This window comes from Leucopleurus acutus (genome assembly GCF_964270905.1).
Source record: "Leucopleurus acutus genome assembly, chromosome: 1".
NCBI classification, from domain to species: domain Eukaryota; kingdom Metazoa; phylum Chordata; class Mammalia; order Artiodactyla; family Delphinidae; genus Leucopleurus; species Leucopleurus acutus.
In genome coordinates, this window is record NC_139142.1 from 32,254,769 (window position 1) to 32,274,023 (window position 19,255).

A 19,255-nucleotide genomic window follows, 5' to 3' on the forward strand; every position below is an offset into this window, starting at 1 on the left:
AGAAGTCATTTAGGCATAAGGAAGTTACAAAAGCATCAAGAAAGTTGGTTGGGGGGCAAGGCAGTGGAGAAAGTGACCAAAAAAATCAATGCCACACAAACCTCTTGACGGTCAGATATGGCAGCTAGACACCACTGCTACGGCAATTTCAGACTACTTGATTTCAACTCATTTCTAAATACTAATCCTGCCATAATTAATGGCTTTATTGATCTTTTATTCCTGCTCTGAGAAATTCTGAAGAAAAAAGTTTGGAATGACAAAGCAGCAGACAGATTAAGAACATGAATAAAAAGCGTATCTTTTCATATAAATGAAAGTGAACCGCAAAATAAATTAGGTTTATTGGTCCTTTTATTTATAATAACTCCAGTCCCCAAGAAAAGCTAGACTTCCTGAAAAAGAAAAGTTGTTTAGCCAATGTAGGAGTTAGGGGAGCTATTCTCTAAGGGTATAAACTGTGCTTCCTAGTCTCCATGAATGAAGTTTATTTTATTTTATTTTATTTTTGCAGTACGCGGGCCTCTCACTGTTGTGGCCTCTCCCGTTGCGGAGCACAGGCTCCGGACGCGCAGGCTCAGCGGCCATGGCTCACAGGCCTAGCCGCTCCGTGGCATGTGGGATCTTCCCGGACTGCGGCACGAACCCGTGTCCCCTGCATCGGCAGGCGGACTCTCAACCACTGCGCCACCAGGGAAGCCCTGAAGTTTATTTTTTACGCGTTTATCATCTCACTAGTTTCGCAATACATTGATCTATAATAATAGTATAATTTGTCTAGGAAAAAAATGCTAATTCCTAGGAGATAAAAATCACCAATTGAATTCTAAAATGTCTTTAACTAAGTTACACATAACTTTTATTTTTGTCCTAACAGCTCAAAATGCAGTTACTGCTGTAACAATGAACAGATATTATGAATGATGACTTACAGCATTTCAAGACCTGCATCTGGAAAAAGACCATTCGATCATCCATTTAGAAAGCCATAAGTGACATATCATACTAATTATCCTTATTAATAGCCTAGTTAATTACACCACTCATGTACATATTTCCTTCAGTGAGAAAAGAAGATAGCGTATACCTGCATATTGCAAAAATCACTCAAGACAGTTTGAGAAAATACTGAAACTGGAAAAGGTCTAAGAATTTTATAGAAATAAAAAGTTCTATCAGTTCTTCATTTGAATTAATTATAATTCTTGATAAATGTTATCTCAATACGTTTTTAAATATGCAAACCAACTTAAACTTCACAAATGTCAGCTCTAATAATATCAACTCAATTCTACTGTAGTTATAAGAAAATATGATTTATGCCAGAGGAGAGATAGCAGGTTCACAAAGGACTGGGCAGGCAGGTAGCCCAAATGAGTGAAGTAGGCTTCACAGCCAAGAAGGACCGTGACAATCTACCACTACTCAGCTCTAGCCAACTGTTACCTTGAGGAATAAAGACAAAAACCAATAATAATAAAATTAACATTCTGCTAATCTAATAAAGTAAGTCTGTAGGCTAGATTTGGGGCTACCAGTTTGCTACCTCTGCCACAAGGGACAGAGTGGCTAAGAACTGCTCTGAGTCAGAAAAACTGAGACTGAAAACTCAGCTGTGACTCTAACACACTTGATGAACTCGTCCAAGTTACATGATCTAAGTGTCAGTCTCCTCATCTGCACTTCACTGGGTTTTTTCAATGAAATTAAGTAATGTATACGTTCAAACATTGTAGCTCAATGTTATCATTAGACGCTGAAAGGAACGGATAAAAAAAGGAAACGGAAAAGGAGCAGCAGCAATTCAAGTCCCCCTTCTATCTGGCTGTGGGCTTTATTTCTCAAACTCATAATGCCTAGTTTCGCCTTCTTTCTCACCCACAGGTTATTTTCTTTACCAGCAATAAATGCCTCCTCTTTCCTCAGGTTTCCTCAAGGCCCACCTCACACCTCACCTATACCTTTCCTTTATATCAATACTTCAGGCCATTCTCCACTCCCCTTTTCTTTGAAAGCACTTTCAGGACTGGCAGTGAAACTATCTTACTGCTGAACCCCAAGGTATACTCAAGAAATCCTGAATGTAGTAGTTTTTCTCCCTCAATCTTTGAGCGCTATGCATGTTGTGAACTCCTTATGACAACCTGAAGAACCTATCTGCACTTTCATTGAAAAATGCTTTCATCATTCTTCCCTGTTAATGTTTGTTCAAGTAATGATAAAGAATCAAATAAACAATATGTCAAACCATATTAACAAAAAATTCATTTCTAAACAAACATTTGAAAACAACTTCAAAAACCCATTCAATGGTCTCCTTCTTTAAAAGGAAATGTGACTTAAGAACAATCTAATTTAGTGTTTTTCTTACTTCATTCTTATTACAGGTATCCAAAAAAATACCTTTCCCCAAAAAGCTATGCTTGATTTTCTCAAAAAGAGAAGTTATATTGATTTCAACTCATATGGACAAACAACATTCTCCATTTATATTTTGATTGCAATCTGGAATCTTGATTCTTTGGAACTTCTGGGTATGAAAAGAACATTATGGTGCCTCTCTCCCGTAAAATGCACAGAGTCCCAAATTTTGGTATGCAATTTCAGCGAGTTCAGAGTATTCCAGAATCTTCAGTGGATCCACCCACCCCCGTTATGAACTGTAGTGATGAAGAGAAGGTTTGTTTCTATTATTACATGTTATGCATCTTTCGAAAAGATAGTCTTCCTTAATAAGACCTTTAACTTTGATATTAACTGGGGAAGCAGCTTCCCTTTACAACTGTCACTACTTCCTAGCTGCCATCCTGACAGCTAACAGAAAATTGAGAACTTCTTACCTCCGAGAAATTAACAGCCAAAGGAATGATTCCAGCCACGTAACATCCCACCAACATAGCCAGAGACAGCAGACTAATGGAGATGAAATCATCCATTCTGCCCTCCTTTATTCACCCACCACCAGCCTACAAATTCTCGAGGCTTCGAAGGGTGCTTAGGTTCTTAAACGCGTGTGGTTGTTCAAAGATAACAAGTGGACTTTCAGTTCTTTGGTCCTCCCCACAGGCAGATGTGTTCACGAGGCACTTTTCTCTTGAACGTACCTGGAAACAGCCCCTTTTTGCTAATACTAGCACCAGAGAGAACTTTCAGCAATTTTAGGCCCCTGCCCGTAAATTTTCCGATACCAGTCACTGGATTCCCGTGGGTTAACAGATGAGAAAAGTCAATGGGAAATATAAGAGTGAGCGATTTCTTCAGTCGTCGGAATAAGGGTAGCACAATGGGCCTACTTCCTCCACGAACAGCGTTCCAGACGGCAGCAGAAAAGCACGAAAGCCCAAGCGAACTCGTTCGTTCTTCCAGCGGCCCTATCTCCCCGGGGCCGCCCCGCCTGTGATCCTTAGGCTGGTCTGGGACCAGCCCACCAATCCCGGCAAACTCTCTTCCAAGTCTAGAATGAGGAAAGGAGTCCTGCAGATTTCTAACGATGGGCCTTAGGGGTTCAGTAGCGAAGCTGATACAAAGCTGTCTCTGCCCTATACCCAGTGCTGCCCATGTTACTCCACTCCGCGGGGCCTTGACCCGGAGCCACCGATACTACAGCTGCCATGGCCGCCAAGTGGCACCTCTTCATTACTCCACTTCCGGATTGCCCTACCACCCCCTCCTTTAGAAGGGTACTTCCGGGTTACAACTGACCTATGCCCCGGGATTCTTATACTGCCGCCATTTTTGAGTGGGGCGATTGAAAGATGACTTGTATCACTCTCTATACCAGTGATCAATTTAGCCTCATGCATAGTAACGAGAGTACGGAAGACAGCATCTTGGAAAAAAAAATGATTTTTTCAAGTTCCGATACATTCCCCGTGGGTCTCGTCGCCCTTTTCCAAGATGGCTGAAACAGAGTCAGTATCTGCTCTAGCTGCCGGAAATATGTTAGTCTCTATGGTCCGAAAGGTTCTCTCGCGGTGTCCTTCTGACGACTTCCGGCGGCTCCTCTCGCGGGGATTGGCTGTTGGATACATTGCGGCTAAACTCGTGTGCGGCAGCGGAGTCGGCGGCGGAGTCGGCAGCGGCGGCAGCGAGAGTTTGGCGCGATGGTGAGAAAGGCCTAACCGGCTCCCCGAGCCCCCAGCCTCCAGGGTGACCCCAGCCCCTACCTCTTCTCCCCACCCAGTCCAGCGCGAGTATGCAGCTGCTCGGCCCTCCGGCGTGTGGGTCGACCCTTCCCCTTCCCGCCGCGGAGACGCTGGGCCTGGCGGTAGGCCCCGGAGCCAGGGTCCGCCCTGCGGTTGCGCGCCCGCCGGCTGGCTCGGGCAAGGCGTGCGGTGCGGAGGATGCGCTTTCTCCCGATTGCTGCTTGGTAGAGGCAGGCATGGGGAGGGTGCCCTTTCCCTCCAAACTCTCTAGCTTCCTGTGGGAACAATGGCCGAGGGATGTCTGACAATCCTGTCCCAAAGCTGACAGATTGAGTCTACTGCACCCAGCGTGTGGGCCAGGAGGGGTCGTCTTTGCTTTGTAGCGTGCTCTCTCGGCTATTCCCTTTTGTTTTTCTGTGCTCTGCTTTTTTGGGAAAATATGTAATATTTTTACTCTTCTCTAAGACCTCCAGAGGCCTGGTTTGGTGTGGGGTTTTTTTTGTTTTTTCAGCCCTTAATCCTGTGCTTATCGTTATTTATATTCTCTTGGGGCTGGAGGCAGGAAAGATGGGTTCAGCTGAAGGTCCAGGTTCTTTAGAATCTGACCGGGTTGGTAGTGGAGTGGGTGGGAAGGGTTGTTTGTGGTTTTTTGTTTTTTGCTTGTGTGTGTGTATTTTGTAATCCGCAAAAAGGAGACGCTTATAGGGATTCTGAGGAGTCATGGTTACTTCCACACTGCAATTTTCGTTTTCTGGTTGCTGCAGTTATTAACAGATTATGCAGCTAATGTTAACAAGGAACTTTTTCAGGTTGTCCTTTTCTGAATTTCAATGTTTGACCCAACATAATCTCCCAAAGAGGACTAGGAATTAGAAGACTGGGTTTCCAGTTCCTATTTTGTTATAACTGGCAATGTGACCTTGGGCAAGTCATTTCATCTCTGAGTTTCCTTCTTTCTGTGCCTTTTATGTCACTATTTGGTATTGTATTAAAATGCTTAGATTAAAATCTGGGAAAATGACAGCGGTTAATATCAACAACCCATTCTCGTTGAACAAATATCAGTGATAATTCCTTATGTCAAGTAGAATTAAAAATTGGAATTTGTATTTAAAGGGAACAATTATTGGTTCAAAAGTCTTAAGTACATTTGCTTTACTGAAGATACCAGCTTCGATTTCTTTTTTTTTTTTTTTTTTTGGTAGTTGGGGAGAAGCATTTGAAGCTAAAGAGCCAGTGTTACGTACTGTAGTATTTCTGCAACAGTAGAATGACTATTCTTAGGGTTCATGTTTGTGAGACTTTAAAAAAGTTAACAAAGCCAGATTAACTATTCATTAGAGTGAATCAAAGCCACTTGGTAATCAGAGAATAAGGATTTTATTAAGGTAATCCTGCATAAATTTTATTTTTCTGATTTAGATTTCACAGTGTTATCTCCCTATTGTGGCAAATATAAATATATATATGTTTGCCTATATGTACTTATGTTTTGTATGTGTGTGTCTGTGTCTGTGTGCATATATATATATATATATATATATATATATATATATATATGGAACTGGTCATTCCCCTGAGAAAGAGTACCGTAAGGAAGGCCAGGACCAAATCTGTCCAGAAGAAGGAAAAAATTGATAGGGCAAATATATTTGGATTTTTAGTAAAACGAAAGGGTTCCAAAAATGGCTCCAATAAGAAGAAAGTGACCAAAATTGGTTTGAGAGGTATTATGATCTTAAACTGGTGACAGAAAGGCACTGTCACTTAAGAATAATAACCATTTTGACTACAGCTCTGTAAATTTAGTCATTTCTTGTTCTTAATTTTTAAGCCTTGTCTTTGGGCAGTAAGTACTGAAAACAGTAAACTTCGCTCAGGTTCACTTTAAGGGTAGATATAAAAAGCATACTGTATAGCCATTCCCATATCTTTACTCTTTTAAGTGACTTAATCCTTTATTTTGCATTAGAATAAGAACAAAATATAGTAGCAACTGGTATGGCTAGTGTATGGGGCAGGCCCTTTTGCAGGAATGCTAATGTAGTTTATAAATTAATTTTCTTCTCAACATATGACCTATTGAAACTACTGGTGACTTACAAAAACTTATAAATAACACGTAATCTAATATGCTGCTTTCTTTATTTAGCTTTTACTCACTATTTAAGAAAGGCCTTGATTGTGTTCAGGTCATTATAGGTGAGAATTAGTTTTCATCTCTTGTCATCAAGTTTTGTTTTATTTCAAATCCTCAAACTTTTAATCAGAATGACTCCATTTTTGATGGGGAGGGAGGAGTACGATAAATTCTTTTGTTTTTCATATTGTGTTCAAAGTACTATTTTTGGGGTAATTATTCAGAAAGTCTAGGCATCAGCTATTTCAGTTGCAGATTGTTGGTGGTTAAAAATTCTGATCATTTCAAAACAGTTTGGTTCCTGTAATTAGGAGATTTTGTTTGTTTGTTTTTTACCCAAAAATAATAGTACAGCAGAAGAGAAGAGAAAAATATGAATAGTTTGATTTAGGATTGGGTTTACAGTGAGGTTACATCATACTTGAATTTATTTAATAAGTCTTACACACTTGGCAAAAAATTGGAAGGGGTTGTACCCTCAACAGACCAGTGTCTGGGGGCATTTTTGGTGGTCACAGCTTGGCCAGGAGAGGGTGGGAGTGCAGGTACTACTGGTATTTAGTGGGAATAGACCAGGGATACTGCTGAACATCATGCAATGCACAGGACAGCCTCTGCAACAAGGAATCTTCCAGCCCCAAATGTAGTAGTGCCAAGGTTGAGAAACCCTAAAAGAGACCCACTAACAAAAACATGCTCCCCATTGAGGGTTAGATGGAAGATAAAAGTCTATCTGCTGTTCTTTAGGCCTATTCACATCTCTTACAATGTGATCCTCTAGCTATTTTGTGTGATTCCAGAGTTTAAAAATACATAGCCCCTTAAGGTGAGTCATCTACTAGGTGAATAATTTAATGGATTTTCTAGGGTAATGTTAACTATATATACTAATTTTATATTGCCAATTTATCTTACGCCTTAATGTTTGAGTCTAATCCCTGGATAAGATGTGACTTCACTGTTGTGCTGAAGTTAGAAAAAGAACATAGATTGATGCAGTGCTTGCAGTCATTATAGTGTTTTCCTTTTTCTCTCCTTTCATCAGCCCATATCTGTTTTTATTAGGGACTTAATAGGGCTAGAGCTAGAAAGTGACCAATGGAGATAGAACACCTAAGCAGGTTTATAATCTGGCTAGGAAGTTAGGTGCAAAAGAGAAAAAACAGTACAGGGTAGCTTATGCTGAGTACTTGCAGCCAGTAAGTGCAATAAAAGTTTGAGAAAGCACTCATTAAGGACTGGGAGGCTAAGAGAGACCCTACAGAAGGTAATCCAGCTTCTGGTGCTACACTTGGGCAAAGGCACAAGTATTGTAGAAGGAGCACCCTGATTAATAGTGTTTTAATAACCAGTGATCATTTGTCATGAATGGAGATTCTGTCTCATACTATGAATTTCTCAAATATGAGTTGGAAACTTACATTGAAATCACTTTTCTTTCCACAGTCTCACACCATTTTGCTGGTACAGCCTACCAAGAGGCCAGAAGGCAGAACTTACGCTGACTACGAATCTGTGAATGAATGCATGGAAGGTAAGTTTAAACACTAGTCGAGGGGTAGAAATCTTTGCGTTTTTTTCGGGGGTGGGGAGGTGTTGGGGGGTCGGGGGGGCTGGGCTGTAGAGACTCCCCATTCCTACGCTAGCGTCCACACCAGCTTGTTGACGCTGGCCCAGGGTGAGAGTGGTAGGTGCTGCAGCTCTCAGGTGTCTTGAGTTTGTGTTTTCCTCCAGATTTCTTGCATTGTTAATTTGAGCAAGGAAAGTAGATACTTAGGACTGTATTTGTTGAATATTTGAAATATAAATTATATATACTGTCTTTTTCTGTTGCAGATATTACTTTACATTTTTTAATCAAGCTCATTATATAATGACTTTCCCAAGCCTCTGATTGTTATGTAAATGTTCTGTTATTTGTTATGTTATTTTGTTACTGTGTTATGTAAATATTTTACAGGTATTCCTTATATATTGTGGTTAAACTCAAGCACTATAGAGTTGTTAAGGCAGGCCCGAGGAACCTAATAGTGCCTACAGAACCTAATGGTCTGCTTATTAAACAAATAAATGTTAAAAGCTGGTCCATCAGAATGTTAAAAAGTAAAAAATTAGCTCGGTGAATAAAGGCAAATGGAACCAAATCAGTATACTTTCATGTACATTTGATTAGCTGGCACCACCCTGAAGGGAAGTATCAGCCCTCAGTAAACCATTAGATGAGAGCACATAGATTGGATCATCACAAATTGGATTCATGTTTACCTTTAATCGTTATATCAAGTAAACCACCCTGTGCCCTGTCTAGCAAACTGCACATTCTTCACTTCATATAAAGATTTTATAGTCGGTGTTTTTGCTGCTGGCATGTCCCTGAATTTGTTGATTATCTGAAGCTAACAGGGTTAGACTTAAGATCTCTTCATTTAAAACCAACAATGGGTAGACCTGTGGGGGGAAAAAAGTTACTTCTAGTAATTAGAGACAGCTTCTACGCTTTCCTGATCCTGCCATCAGATTCTGCTCTAGAAGAGCAAGGCTCTTGTTCTTTTCTTAGGTCCCTTCCTCTGCTGATATCCTTACTTGCCATTAAGGTAGACTTTGTACCTACACTGTCTTTTTAATGAATACACTTTATTTCTAGAGCAGTTTTAGGTTTAAAGAAAAATTGAACAGGAAGTACAGAGAGTTCCCATATACTTCTCCCTAACCCCAGTTTCCCCTATTAATAAATCTTGCATTGGTATGCTACATTTGTTACAGTTGATGAACCAGTATTGATACATTATTATTAAAGTCCATAGTTTACATTAGAGTTCATTCTTTGTGGTATGCAGTTCCGTGGGTTTTGCCAAATGCAGAATGTCATGTATCTACCATTAGAGTATCATATAAAATAGGCTCACGGTCCTAAAAATCCCCTGTGCCCCACCTGTTCATCCCTCTTCACCCCATCCCTGCTGCCTGGCAACCACTGGTCTCCTTGCTGCCTCCATTGTTTTTGCCTTGTCGTAGAATTGGAATCATTGCCATATGTACCCCTTTCAGACTAGCTTTTTTCACTTAGCAGTATGTATTTAAGGTTCTTCCATGTCTTTTTGTGGCTTGATAGCTCTTTTTTTTTTCTTTTCTTTTAAAATTAGAAATGGTGGTTTATTTTCCATTTTAAAAGTTAAAATGGAAATACTGGAATCAGTTCTCACATGGTGGTTGCCAAATTATAATTTTCTTTCTTATTTTTCTTCGTTATAGTAGTTAATATTCCTCTGGAATACAGAGCTTTCCCTCCCCGCATCCCTTTTTTAAAATTAATAGATTTAATTTTTTTTAGAGTAGTTTCAGGTTTACAGGAAAATTGGTTAGAAAGTACAGTTCTATCATACCCCTGCTTCCTTCCCACCCCCTCCCCGTTTTCCCTATTATTTATATCCTGTATTAGTTTGATACGTTTGTTACAATTGTAGAATCAATACTGATACATTAATAACTAAAGTCTATAGTTTACGTTAATGTTTGCTTTGAACATTCTGTGGATTTTGACATGTGTAATGACCATTTACTACCCTAAATATCCCCTGTGCTCCACCCACTCATCCATCTCATACACGGCGTGAGATGGTCCGGGTTCTTTCTTCTGCATGTGAATGTACAGTTGTCCTAGCACCGTTTGTTAATAAAACTACTCTTTGTCCATTGGACTGTCTTGGTCTCCTTGTCGAAAAGCAGTTGACCATAGATGTGAGGGTTTATTTGTGGACTCTTGCTTCTATTCCATTAATCTGTGTGCCTGTCTTTATGCATAAGCAGTACCACACTGTCTTGATTACTGTAGTTTTGTAGTAAGTTTTGGAATCAGGAAGTGTGAGTCTTCCAACTTTGTTCTTTTTCAATATTGTTGACTATCCTGGACCCCTGTATTTCTGTATCAAATTTAGGATCAGCTTCTCAGTTTCTGCAAAGGTACCTCGGATTTTGATATGGATTGCATTAAATTTATAGATCATTTGGGGGAGTATGACCATCTTGATACTGAGTCACCCGTTCCATGAACATGAGATAGCATTCCATTTATTTAAATCTTTACTTTCAGTGACATTTTATAGTTTTCAGTGTGTGTCTTGCATCTTTTTTATTAAATTTATTCATAAGAATTCTTTTTTGATGCTATTTATTTCATTTTCAGATTGTTGGGATATAGAAATATTGATTTTTGTATATTGATCTTATATCATGCAGTCTTGCTGCACTCATTTATTAGTTCTAATAGTTTGTGCTTTGTAGTTTCCTTAAGATGTTCTGTATATAAGATCGTGTCACTTGTGAATAGAGATAGGTACACTTCTTCCTTTCCAATCTGAATGCTTGTTATTTCTTCTCCTTGCCAAATCAACCTGACTAGAACCTCCAATACAATGTTGAATAAGAGTGGCAAGAGCGGATATTCTAGTGTTCTTCTTATCTGAGTGGGAAAGCATTCAGTCTTTAATCGCTGAGTATGATGGTAACTGTGGGTCAGTGCTACAATGAAATTTCCTTCATTGTGAAAGCCTTTTACTTCCTTTCCATTTCACCCTTTCTATTCAGGAACTTATGAGCGATGTTTCTGATCACAGTGTGTGTACCAGTACCAATCAAAAACCCTTACTAAGGGACTTCCCTGTTGGCGCAGTGGATAAGACTCCATGTTCCCAATGCAGGGGGCCCAGGTTTGATCCCTGGTTAGGGAACTAGATCCCACATGCATGCCACAACTAAGAGTTCGCATGCCACAACCAAGGAGCTGGCAAGCCACAACTAAGACCTGGCTCAACCAAAAAATAAATAAATAAATAAAATAACTAAAACTTAAAAAAAAAACAAAACCCTTACTAAGATAGCTTTTGACAGCTCTGTGGTTGAATATTACTTTTTCTTAGGAAATTTATGAAGTCAATTTAGAGGTACATGAAGACCTGTATGTACAGGATAGAACATATTTATTTGTTGAAAAACCTGCTAAGACACACACTGTCGGAATTCCCCGGCGGTCCAGTGGTTAGGACACTGCGCTTCCACGGCAGGGGGCCCAGGTTCGATCCCTGGTCAGGGAACTAAGTGCCACAAGCTGTGTGCGGTGCAGCCAAAAAAAAAAAGTTTTATTATTAAGGCACAAAATACCAACATTCTGGTGAATTTATAAAATTTTTAAAAATTTGCTAGTGGCAACAGTGAAAACAAAAGTGATCAACTTACTGTTCTTTTCCCAGCCCAACTTGATAAAAATAAATATTATGATATTAGCATATGACACTACTCATATCTAAAGTTCATATAATTGTAAGATCTTGGTTTTCCCCTCCCTCTTAGGTGTTTGTAAAATGTATGAAGAACATCTGAAGAGAATGAATCCCAACAGCCCCTCTATCACTTATGATATCAGTCAGTTATTTGACTTCATTGATGACCTGGCAGACCTCAGCTGCCTTGTGTAAGTATTAGCCACCATATCTCTTAAATTGTACTTTTCTATTGTTTGTTTGTTTGTTTGAGGCGATTTATGGTGTTGGGAACTCACTCTGCCTGACACTGATCGTTGTGTTTTGCTTACTATGTATTAATTAATATTTCTTCTGCATGTGGCTCATAAATTAAGTTGTCAACATAAAGCTAAAGGCACAGGAAAGTCTTAAGAACTTTGCTAATTGGTGCAGTTAGTATGCATCAACTTTGAGAACTTTGTTCCTTAAACTTAATAATCTTTTTCTTAGTTTTTTTTCCCCCATTATAGTCTTTATCCTAAAGCAGTTGGCTTTGAATTAAAATTAAGATTATTCTGTTTTCATGACATTATTTTTAGAATGTAAATATATATAGGACTGAAATGGAATTTAATTTTAATTCCACCCAGTGTTAATCAAGTATATTTTGGCATGTTAGAATGAGATTTTTTTTTATAGACCCTTATGTTTTCTATTCTCAGAGGTTTGTCAAATTAAAATTTTTTTCTAACATATTATGCTTGTTATAATTTATTTCGATAATTACTTATCACCACTATAACTAAGGAGCAAGTGAGTCTGTAATACTTACTCAGTCTCCTCAACATTTTTGGACAAGAGCCTGAGTATAAGTACAGCTAATTTTAAAAGGGAAAATGGAAGTACCTTATAATGAGATCTTCAGTCACCAGATGCCTTAAGGTTTATTACATGCCAGACACTGCTAGAAGAAAAAAATATTTTTCAGTGGTGAAAAACATATAGGTCCTACTCTGAGCCATTTCCTGGATCACCACTGGAGCCAAGCCTGGACTTGCCGTCTCACCAAAGATTGCTGGTGAAAATAAGCATTTCCTTGCAATTTTTGAGTTTTGTTTTCTGCATCTCTTCATTGTGTTTCACTTATAGCCATTTCATTTTGCTCATTCAGAACATTCAGGTGATCCAGTTCTGGTCTTTAATGAAATGTGTTTATTATTTTAATATAAAAACTCAGAAAACTGTTGAGGCCAATAGAGCTATATATATTACGCTATGTTGGTTTGTAATGACTATAGTTGATCTGTTTATTGCCTGACGCACACAGAAAGAGACACATACATATTCATTTAACAAATATTTATGAAGTGCCAACTATGTACCATGTGTGTTCTAGGCACTGGGGATTGAGCAGTGAATAAATCAGGTTAAAAGGAACCCTGTGAAGCTGCAGAAGAATAAGTGAGGGGGAGAGTGGAGGGAGATGAATTTGGTGGGGCAGAGAGGGTGATATCCTAGAAGCCAACTCAAAAGTACTTCACATTATTGGTAGATCAAATTAATGAGGACTGAGAACTGACTCTTGGTTTAGCTGTGTGGAAGTTTTTGGTGACTTCCAGAGCAGTTTTGGTAGTGGGACAGGAGTAAAATCTTTATATAGTCCAGTGAGTTTAAGTTAATGAGAAGAGAGAAATTGTAGGCAGCCAACACAGACAACTTTTTTGAAGAATTTAGCTCAGAAGCAGAGCAGAGAAATGGGGTTATAGCTAGAGAAAGGAATACTTTTTCTTTCCCTTTAATTTTGTTTTTAAGCTGAGAGAAATAATGGTAAGTTTGCAGGCTGTTGGGATGATATAGTAGAGAGGGGAAAATTGATGGCTTTAGGTAGGATCTTGGACAGTACGTTAATAGTAAAGTAGGAAGGATGGGCAGATATGGTGGAAGCTTGGGGAAGTTGTTTTCTAATTGTTTTAGTTACCTCAGGAAAATAGGAAGAAGGACACCATTTGAAATTAAGGGTGAGGGAGGAGGTGTCGGAGGCTTGTGAAAAGAGGTAAGGAATTATCTAGGAGGGTGAAGGGATTAGGGAATGTGTGGTTTAAGGGTACTTGATAATGAAGTTAAAGTTAAATTAATCATGTGATAAATAGGTTTTTCCTAGTCACTCTTAACCTGAATGGTTACAGGTGAGTCTCTACAGGTAGAGAATCAGCAGAGATTTTGCTAACAGTTGAGGATGTATGCAAGGGAGTATTAATGCAAAGGACTGAATGACCATGTAGGGGTTGGGATGGCGTGGGGACAGGTAGGATCAATTAATTACAGGTCACAGTGGGGTCAAAGGATTGTTGAAGGTGGCGTATTGGGAAGTAGTGATCAGAGAACGAGGTGCTTGAAATTGGGAGATTGAAGTTGCTGGTAATGAGAAGGTATAGGGATCTGGCCAAGGAAGGGCAGGGGATGAGATCATTGGAGGAGAGGAGTTCAAGGAACTGAGAGGCCCAGATGTTGGCAGGATCATCTAGTGGATATGAAATCACCAGTAATGTGTTTATTTACTTTCTAGAATTTGAGAACAGGGAGCTTTGTTTTTGTTCACTGCTGTATCCCCAGTGCCTGGAATAGTATTTGGCACATAGTTGGTATTGAGTAAATATTGGTTGTTAAAATACATGTCGTCAATATATAATACGATTTCTAATACTTGCATTATTAAAGCAAAACAGAGGAAATACATCTTTAATTATATATATTATATACAATTATATATATTACAATAATTATTTAATTATTGTAGATAATTCTTTCTAAGCTGTAGTAGTTCAGATAGTATAAAAGAGAGATTAATGGTAATCTATAGTTTTTAATTGACTGTAAAACTGTAAACTGTAGCTATTTATGTTTCTATCTCTAATGTTGAACTTTTGGCCTTTGAAAACTTTCAGAATCAAATTTGGATTTAGAACCATTTTGCTCATATGACTTTGTTATTTGAATGTTCCAGAGAAATAAGATTTCCAAAATTGCTTCCAAAGAGGTCACCTATTGCCATGGCATTTCCTATGACAGCACATCCTGCCCCTCTCCTTAATCAGGGATTGTGACTTGGCCAAGAATTGGCCTCAGACCAAGAATTAAGTTCATTTTTGGTTTGTAATTGTTGTGTACTCGTTGCTTGTATTAAGTTTAAATGGCAAGACATTTTTAATTATTTATTCTTAAACCGGTAGAGGAAGAATGGAATAAATAAGATACTTTGTTGACATAATTAAACCCAAAACAAACTGACCATGCATTAATAGTAAAATTTATTCATGAAGGATTTGTATTTCATATATTTGAAATCAGAGTACAGATTTCTTCACAGTTCTATGATCTGTAAGGTGGGTTTTTTTGTTTTTTCATTTTTTTTTCTTTTTTAAATAGGCTTTTTTTAAGATTAAGATAACAGCCTGTTGGCCTTTCGGAAGATGAGGGCTTTTCTTGTTTGCTTAGAGACAGAGGGGCATTTTTATCCTTAGTTATTGTAATAAGGAAGGTACTCCTTCCTAATCAGGAAGACAGCTTGATATCAGTGAAGACCTCAGCTGATTTCCCTGCTCAGATTCACAGCTTCTGTTCTTGCATAAACCTGCACTTAGTTTTATTCTTTTTTGGCCACGCTGTAGGGCATGTGGGATCTTAGTTCCCTGACCAGGGATCAAACCCACACCCCCTGCATTGGGAGCGTGGAGTCTTAACCACTGGACTGCCAGGGAAGTCCCTAAACCTGCACTTACTGACCATAATACTAGGCTAAATGATTTATCTGTACCAACAGCTAAGGATTTTATTAATGTACTTAACATTTAATTGTCTCATTTTCAAGTGTCAGTTAACAGCCATCAACATACAGCTTTCCATAAAGAAGGCATTATTAACTATTTCTTACGTTGGAAAATAGCATGCAAGTTGATGGATTCTGAAGTGATCTTGGTGGGGTGAATGATCTAAATAAGGCTGTCCCACCCAGATATTATAGTTCTGAAAAATTCTTTTCCTTTTTTATTTCTGTTCCAGTGTTAATATAAATATTGTAGTCTATTCTGCCCTACCTTGGAGTAGACTAGATTAGCACTTATTTAATTAGGACGTATGAACAGAGGATAGTCAAAGAACATTGGTTTACTTTTTAGGGTATTCCTCATTGTAACAAAAGGACATTAGTAAAAAGCCAAATGTTTTGTAAAAGTAGAAAGCTTATGCATTTTTAATAAACCAGATTCTGACCTTGCCATTCAGGGAAAGAATATGATAATGGTGTAAGGCATTCCTACTTTGGAGTTTGTTTTTCTTCAAAAATTGGGTCATAGGTTTCTAGCTTAGTGGTTCACGGTAAGGACTCTGGTCAGGAGTGTTTAAGCTTTCACTCCTTGCCTGAAGTCACTTAGCTAATAAGTTACTGAACTGTTTGAGCCTTGGTTTCCTCCTTTATAAAAAAAGGATAATAATTTTATCTACTCAACTGCTAGGTATTGCTTTAGGCACTCAATCCTGTTGTAAACAGGATGAAGTGAGTTGATTCAGATGAGTGCCTAAAGCAATACCTAGCAGTTGGCAACTTCTTAATAGGTATTTCCTATCATTTGTATTTATGTATATAATTTTTTGCTGAGAAGCTAAAAAATGAGGCTTCTGGGTAAATGAAATAATAATTGATAAATTAGATATTTCATTTTTTTAGGGCATCCCTAAGGGTTTTTTGTTGTTTTTTTTTTAAGGCAAGTTGTATCCTTCGCCTCTCTTGAATGCCATGCGATATTTCCACCAGATGGTGCACATGACTTTGAAACACTGTGATGTGCCTTGTATTTGTGCAATCTCTGCTTACTTATTGTCTGCTTTTTTTATACTATAGCTTTAGTTTTTTTTAACTCCAAAAAAATGAATTTATTGCTTAACCAGCTAGATTTCAGTTGTAGGTCAGCTGGAATGTTTCTGTTTTTTGGGTCCTCTAAAGATACCTTGAGTGATTTGGCTATTAAGTCGATGCCTTGTACTCCCAAAACCCTGGAATCCTAGTGGAGCTTCATTGCTAATGCTACTCCTTGTACTCCAGACCCTTCCCAGCCTCTAGCATTGTTTATATTAAAAAGCAAATCCTAAAATATTGGATGTATATAAAAGTATTTCCTCCTGTTAATACTTTTCAGGGAAGAAATCTTTGTGGCAGTAACATGTTAAAGGTTTTTTTTTTTAAGTTGATTCAAAGTAAATTTAGCAAATTTGAATTAGTGTTCAATGTTTGTTTTTTAATCACTAAAAGAACGATAAAAATAGTAACTATGTAGGAGAAAGAACACATGGTTTCTGGTCATACTTTGTCAAGAAGTAGATGTGTAACATTACACATTTAACTTAAGATCTCTAGGCCTTGGTTTCTTTTTCTGCTGTAAGATAGTACTAGGTGATCTAAACTTCGTATCGCTTAAAATTCAACAGTTATGTAATCGCTCTTTTACATTTTCATTAAGTTCATGTATGAACATGTGCACATCTGTGCCATCATTGGGCAGTTACGATTTCAGGTTTTAAAAACGTGACAGTAATTGACCATTGTAACTTTGCTTATTACCTTTCTGTTCCTCAGTTACCGAGCTGATACCCAGACATACCAGCCTTATAACAAAGACTGGATTAAAGAGAAGATCTACGTGCTCCTTCGTCGACAGGCCCAACAGGCCGGGAAATAGTTGAGTTTGGAAGCGTTAGGGGGATGGGGGTGGGCTTGGAACACAGGTGTGTACAGTGTGCTGTAGTAGAAGTTTTGTATTATAGTAATCCTGTTTCCATTTTGGTACACTCTAGCCAGGATTGAATGTATTAGATAAAATAGGATCTTGTTCAATCTGAAACCCCCTTTGCCCCCTTCTCTCCACTCCTTTTTTTTTTTACTTAAACATTTTTATGATGATTTAGGTGGAAGTTGTTTTTTGTCAGTTAATGTTGGTTCCAGTCCTTCAGACTGTTCGTATCTGCTTTATAACATTCACTGTACTAACCCTTCTTCAAATTAGGGTGGGGGGTGGTTACGCGGCTTAGTTATGTCCTCAAGACAAAGTCTTAGTGAGAAACAAATAAATGTCCTTTAGTTATATTTTCCCCCTGAGTGATTTTTTTTTTTTTTGTCTCTCAACTGAATTGGATTTTCTTGCCAAAGCATTATCAGTTTCTAAACCAGTAGCCTGCTACACAGTGAATTTGAAGAAAACCTATATATGTGCTGAATTTGTTTTGCTGTGGCTTATATGAAGCTATACCTCATTTACCTCATTTTCCATCCTTGTAAGTGAATCTCAGTTGTATCTCCAAGGACTGTTGATGCAAACATTATGAAGCTCTTTCTGGGGACATAGCTTATCTACAGCAGCAGCCAGGTTAATTCCTTAGCTTTGGTGATGTACTTCTTCTGGAAGGTCCTTGTGCCTTCTCATAGCCTTCAGCAGTTGAATGCTGATTACCACCCCTGTATAGAAGCTATGAGGGTGAGGGAAAGACCACAGAGAAGTACAAGATAATCTTGGTTTTATTGTAAAGATTGTGGTCACATTGTGACTTGAACATACACTATATTGTACCTCCAGTCATATATGAGAACATTCCCTGATTCTACTATTATCACACTTCACCAATAGCAAATAATATCTTTACACACTATAAGATTGGCAGTTTTTTCGGAGGCTTCATGACTGGCCTCATATCTCCCTTGTCCCCGCCCTCACTTCCACATTAGAGCTTTAACTGTTTTGTCTTGTTTTATGCAGAATGAAATTATATGTGTAGCTTTAGTTAATATTTCACTGTGAATCAGCTAATTTTTAAAGCTAAAATGTTCTCAGGAAAAAATATAGATCCAAAAGGAAGTCAGATTGGGCTTCCCTGGTGGCACAGTGGTTAAGAATCCACCTGCCAGTGTGGGGGACATGGGTTTGAGCCCTGGTCCAGGAAGATCCCACATGCTGCATAGCAGCTAAGCCCATGCACCACAACTCTGAAGCCCTTGCACCTAGAGCCCATGCTCTGCAACAAGAGAAGCCACCGCGATGAGAGGCCCGCGCACCTCAGCAAAGAGTAGTCCCTGCTCGCTGCAACTAGTTAAAGCCCACGCGCAGCAACCAAGACCCAACACAGCCAAAAATAAATAAGAATTTTTTTTAAAGCCCAACAGATTAGACACTGCAGAATAAAAGTGCGATGAACTTGAAGTTAGAGCAATAGAAACTTAAACACTGAAGCATAGAAAGAAATCGGGGGAAAAAAGCTTCAGTGACCTGTAAGATAATAACAAATTGTCTAAAATGTATAATTGAGAGTCTCAGGAAAAAGGAGGATGTGGAGAGAACAAAATGTTGAAGAAATAATGCCAGAAATTTTCAAATTTGATGACAACTCTAAACTCAGATTCACAAAGCTCAACTAACCCTAAGTATGATAAATAAAACACACACATATCATAATTAAATAACTAAAAACTAGTGATAAAGAAAGAAAATCTAAACAATAAATGCTGGAGAGGGTGTGGAGAAAAGGGAACCCTCTAACACTGTTGGTCGGAATATAAATTGATACAACCACTATGGAGAACAGTATGGAGGTTCCTTAAAAAGTAAAAATAGAACTACCATATGACCCAGTGATCCCACTACTGGGCATATACCCTGAGAAAACTATAATTCAAGAAGTCATGTACCACA

At 38.5% G+C, this 19,255-nt stretch overlaps 2 protein-coding genes across 2 annotated transcripts in view; one reads left to right on the top strand and one right to left on the bottom strand.

The window, feature by feature from the left end:
• SLC39A9 (solute carrier family 39 member 9) overlaps window positions 1-3,624 on the bottom strand; it is a 48,080-nt gene extending 44,456 nt beyond the window's left edge. Inside the window, exon 1 of the mRNA XM_082854241.1 lies at window positions 2,841-3,624. Coding sequence (XP_082710367.1) covers window positions 2,841-2,936 — 96 coding nt within the window. The 5' untranslated portion in view covers window positions 2,937-3,624. The remainder of the gene's footprint in view (window positions 1-2,840) is intronic.
• A 394-nt stretch (window positions 3,625-4,018) lies between these two features.
• ERH (ERH mRNA splicing and mitosis factor) lies at window positions 4,019-17,938 on the top strand. Its single transcript, XM_082840175.1, has 4 exons — window positions 4,019-4,106; window positions 7,732-7,819; window positions 11,632-11,752; window positions 17,152-17,938. Exons 1-4 carry the CDS (start codon window positions 4,104-4,106, stop codon window positions 17,252-17,254), a joined length of 315 nt encoding a protein of 104 aa, XP_082696301.1. The 5' UTR covers window positions 4,019-4,103; the 3' UTR covers window positions 17,255-17,938.
• Window positions 17,939-19,255: the final 1,317 nt, after the last annotated feature.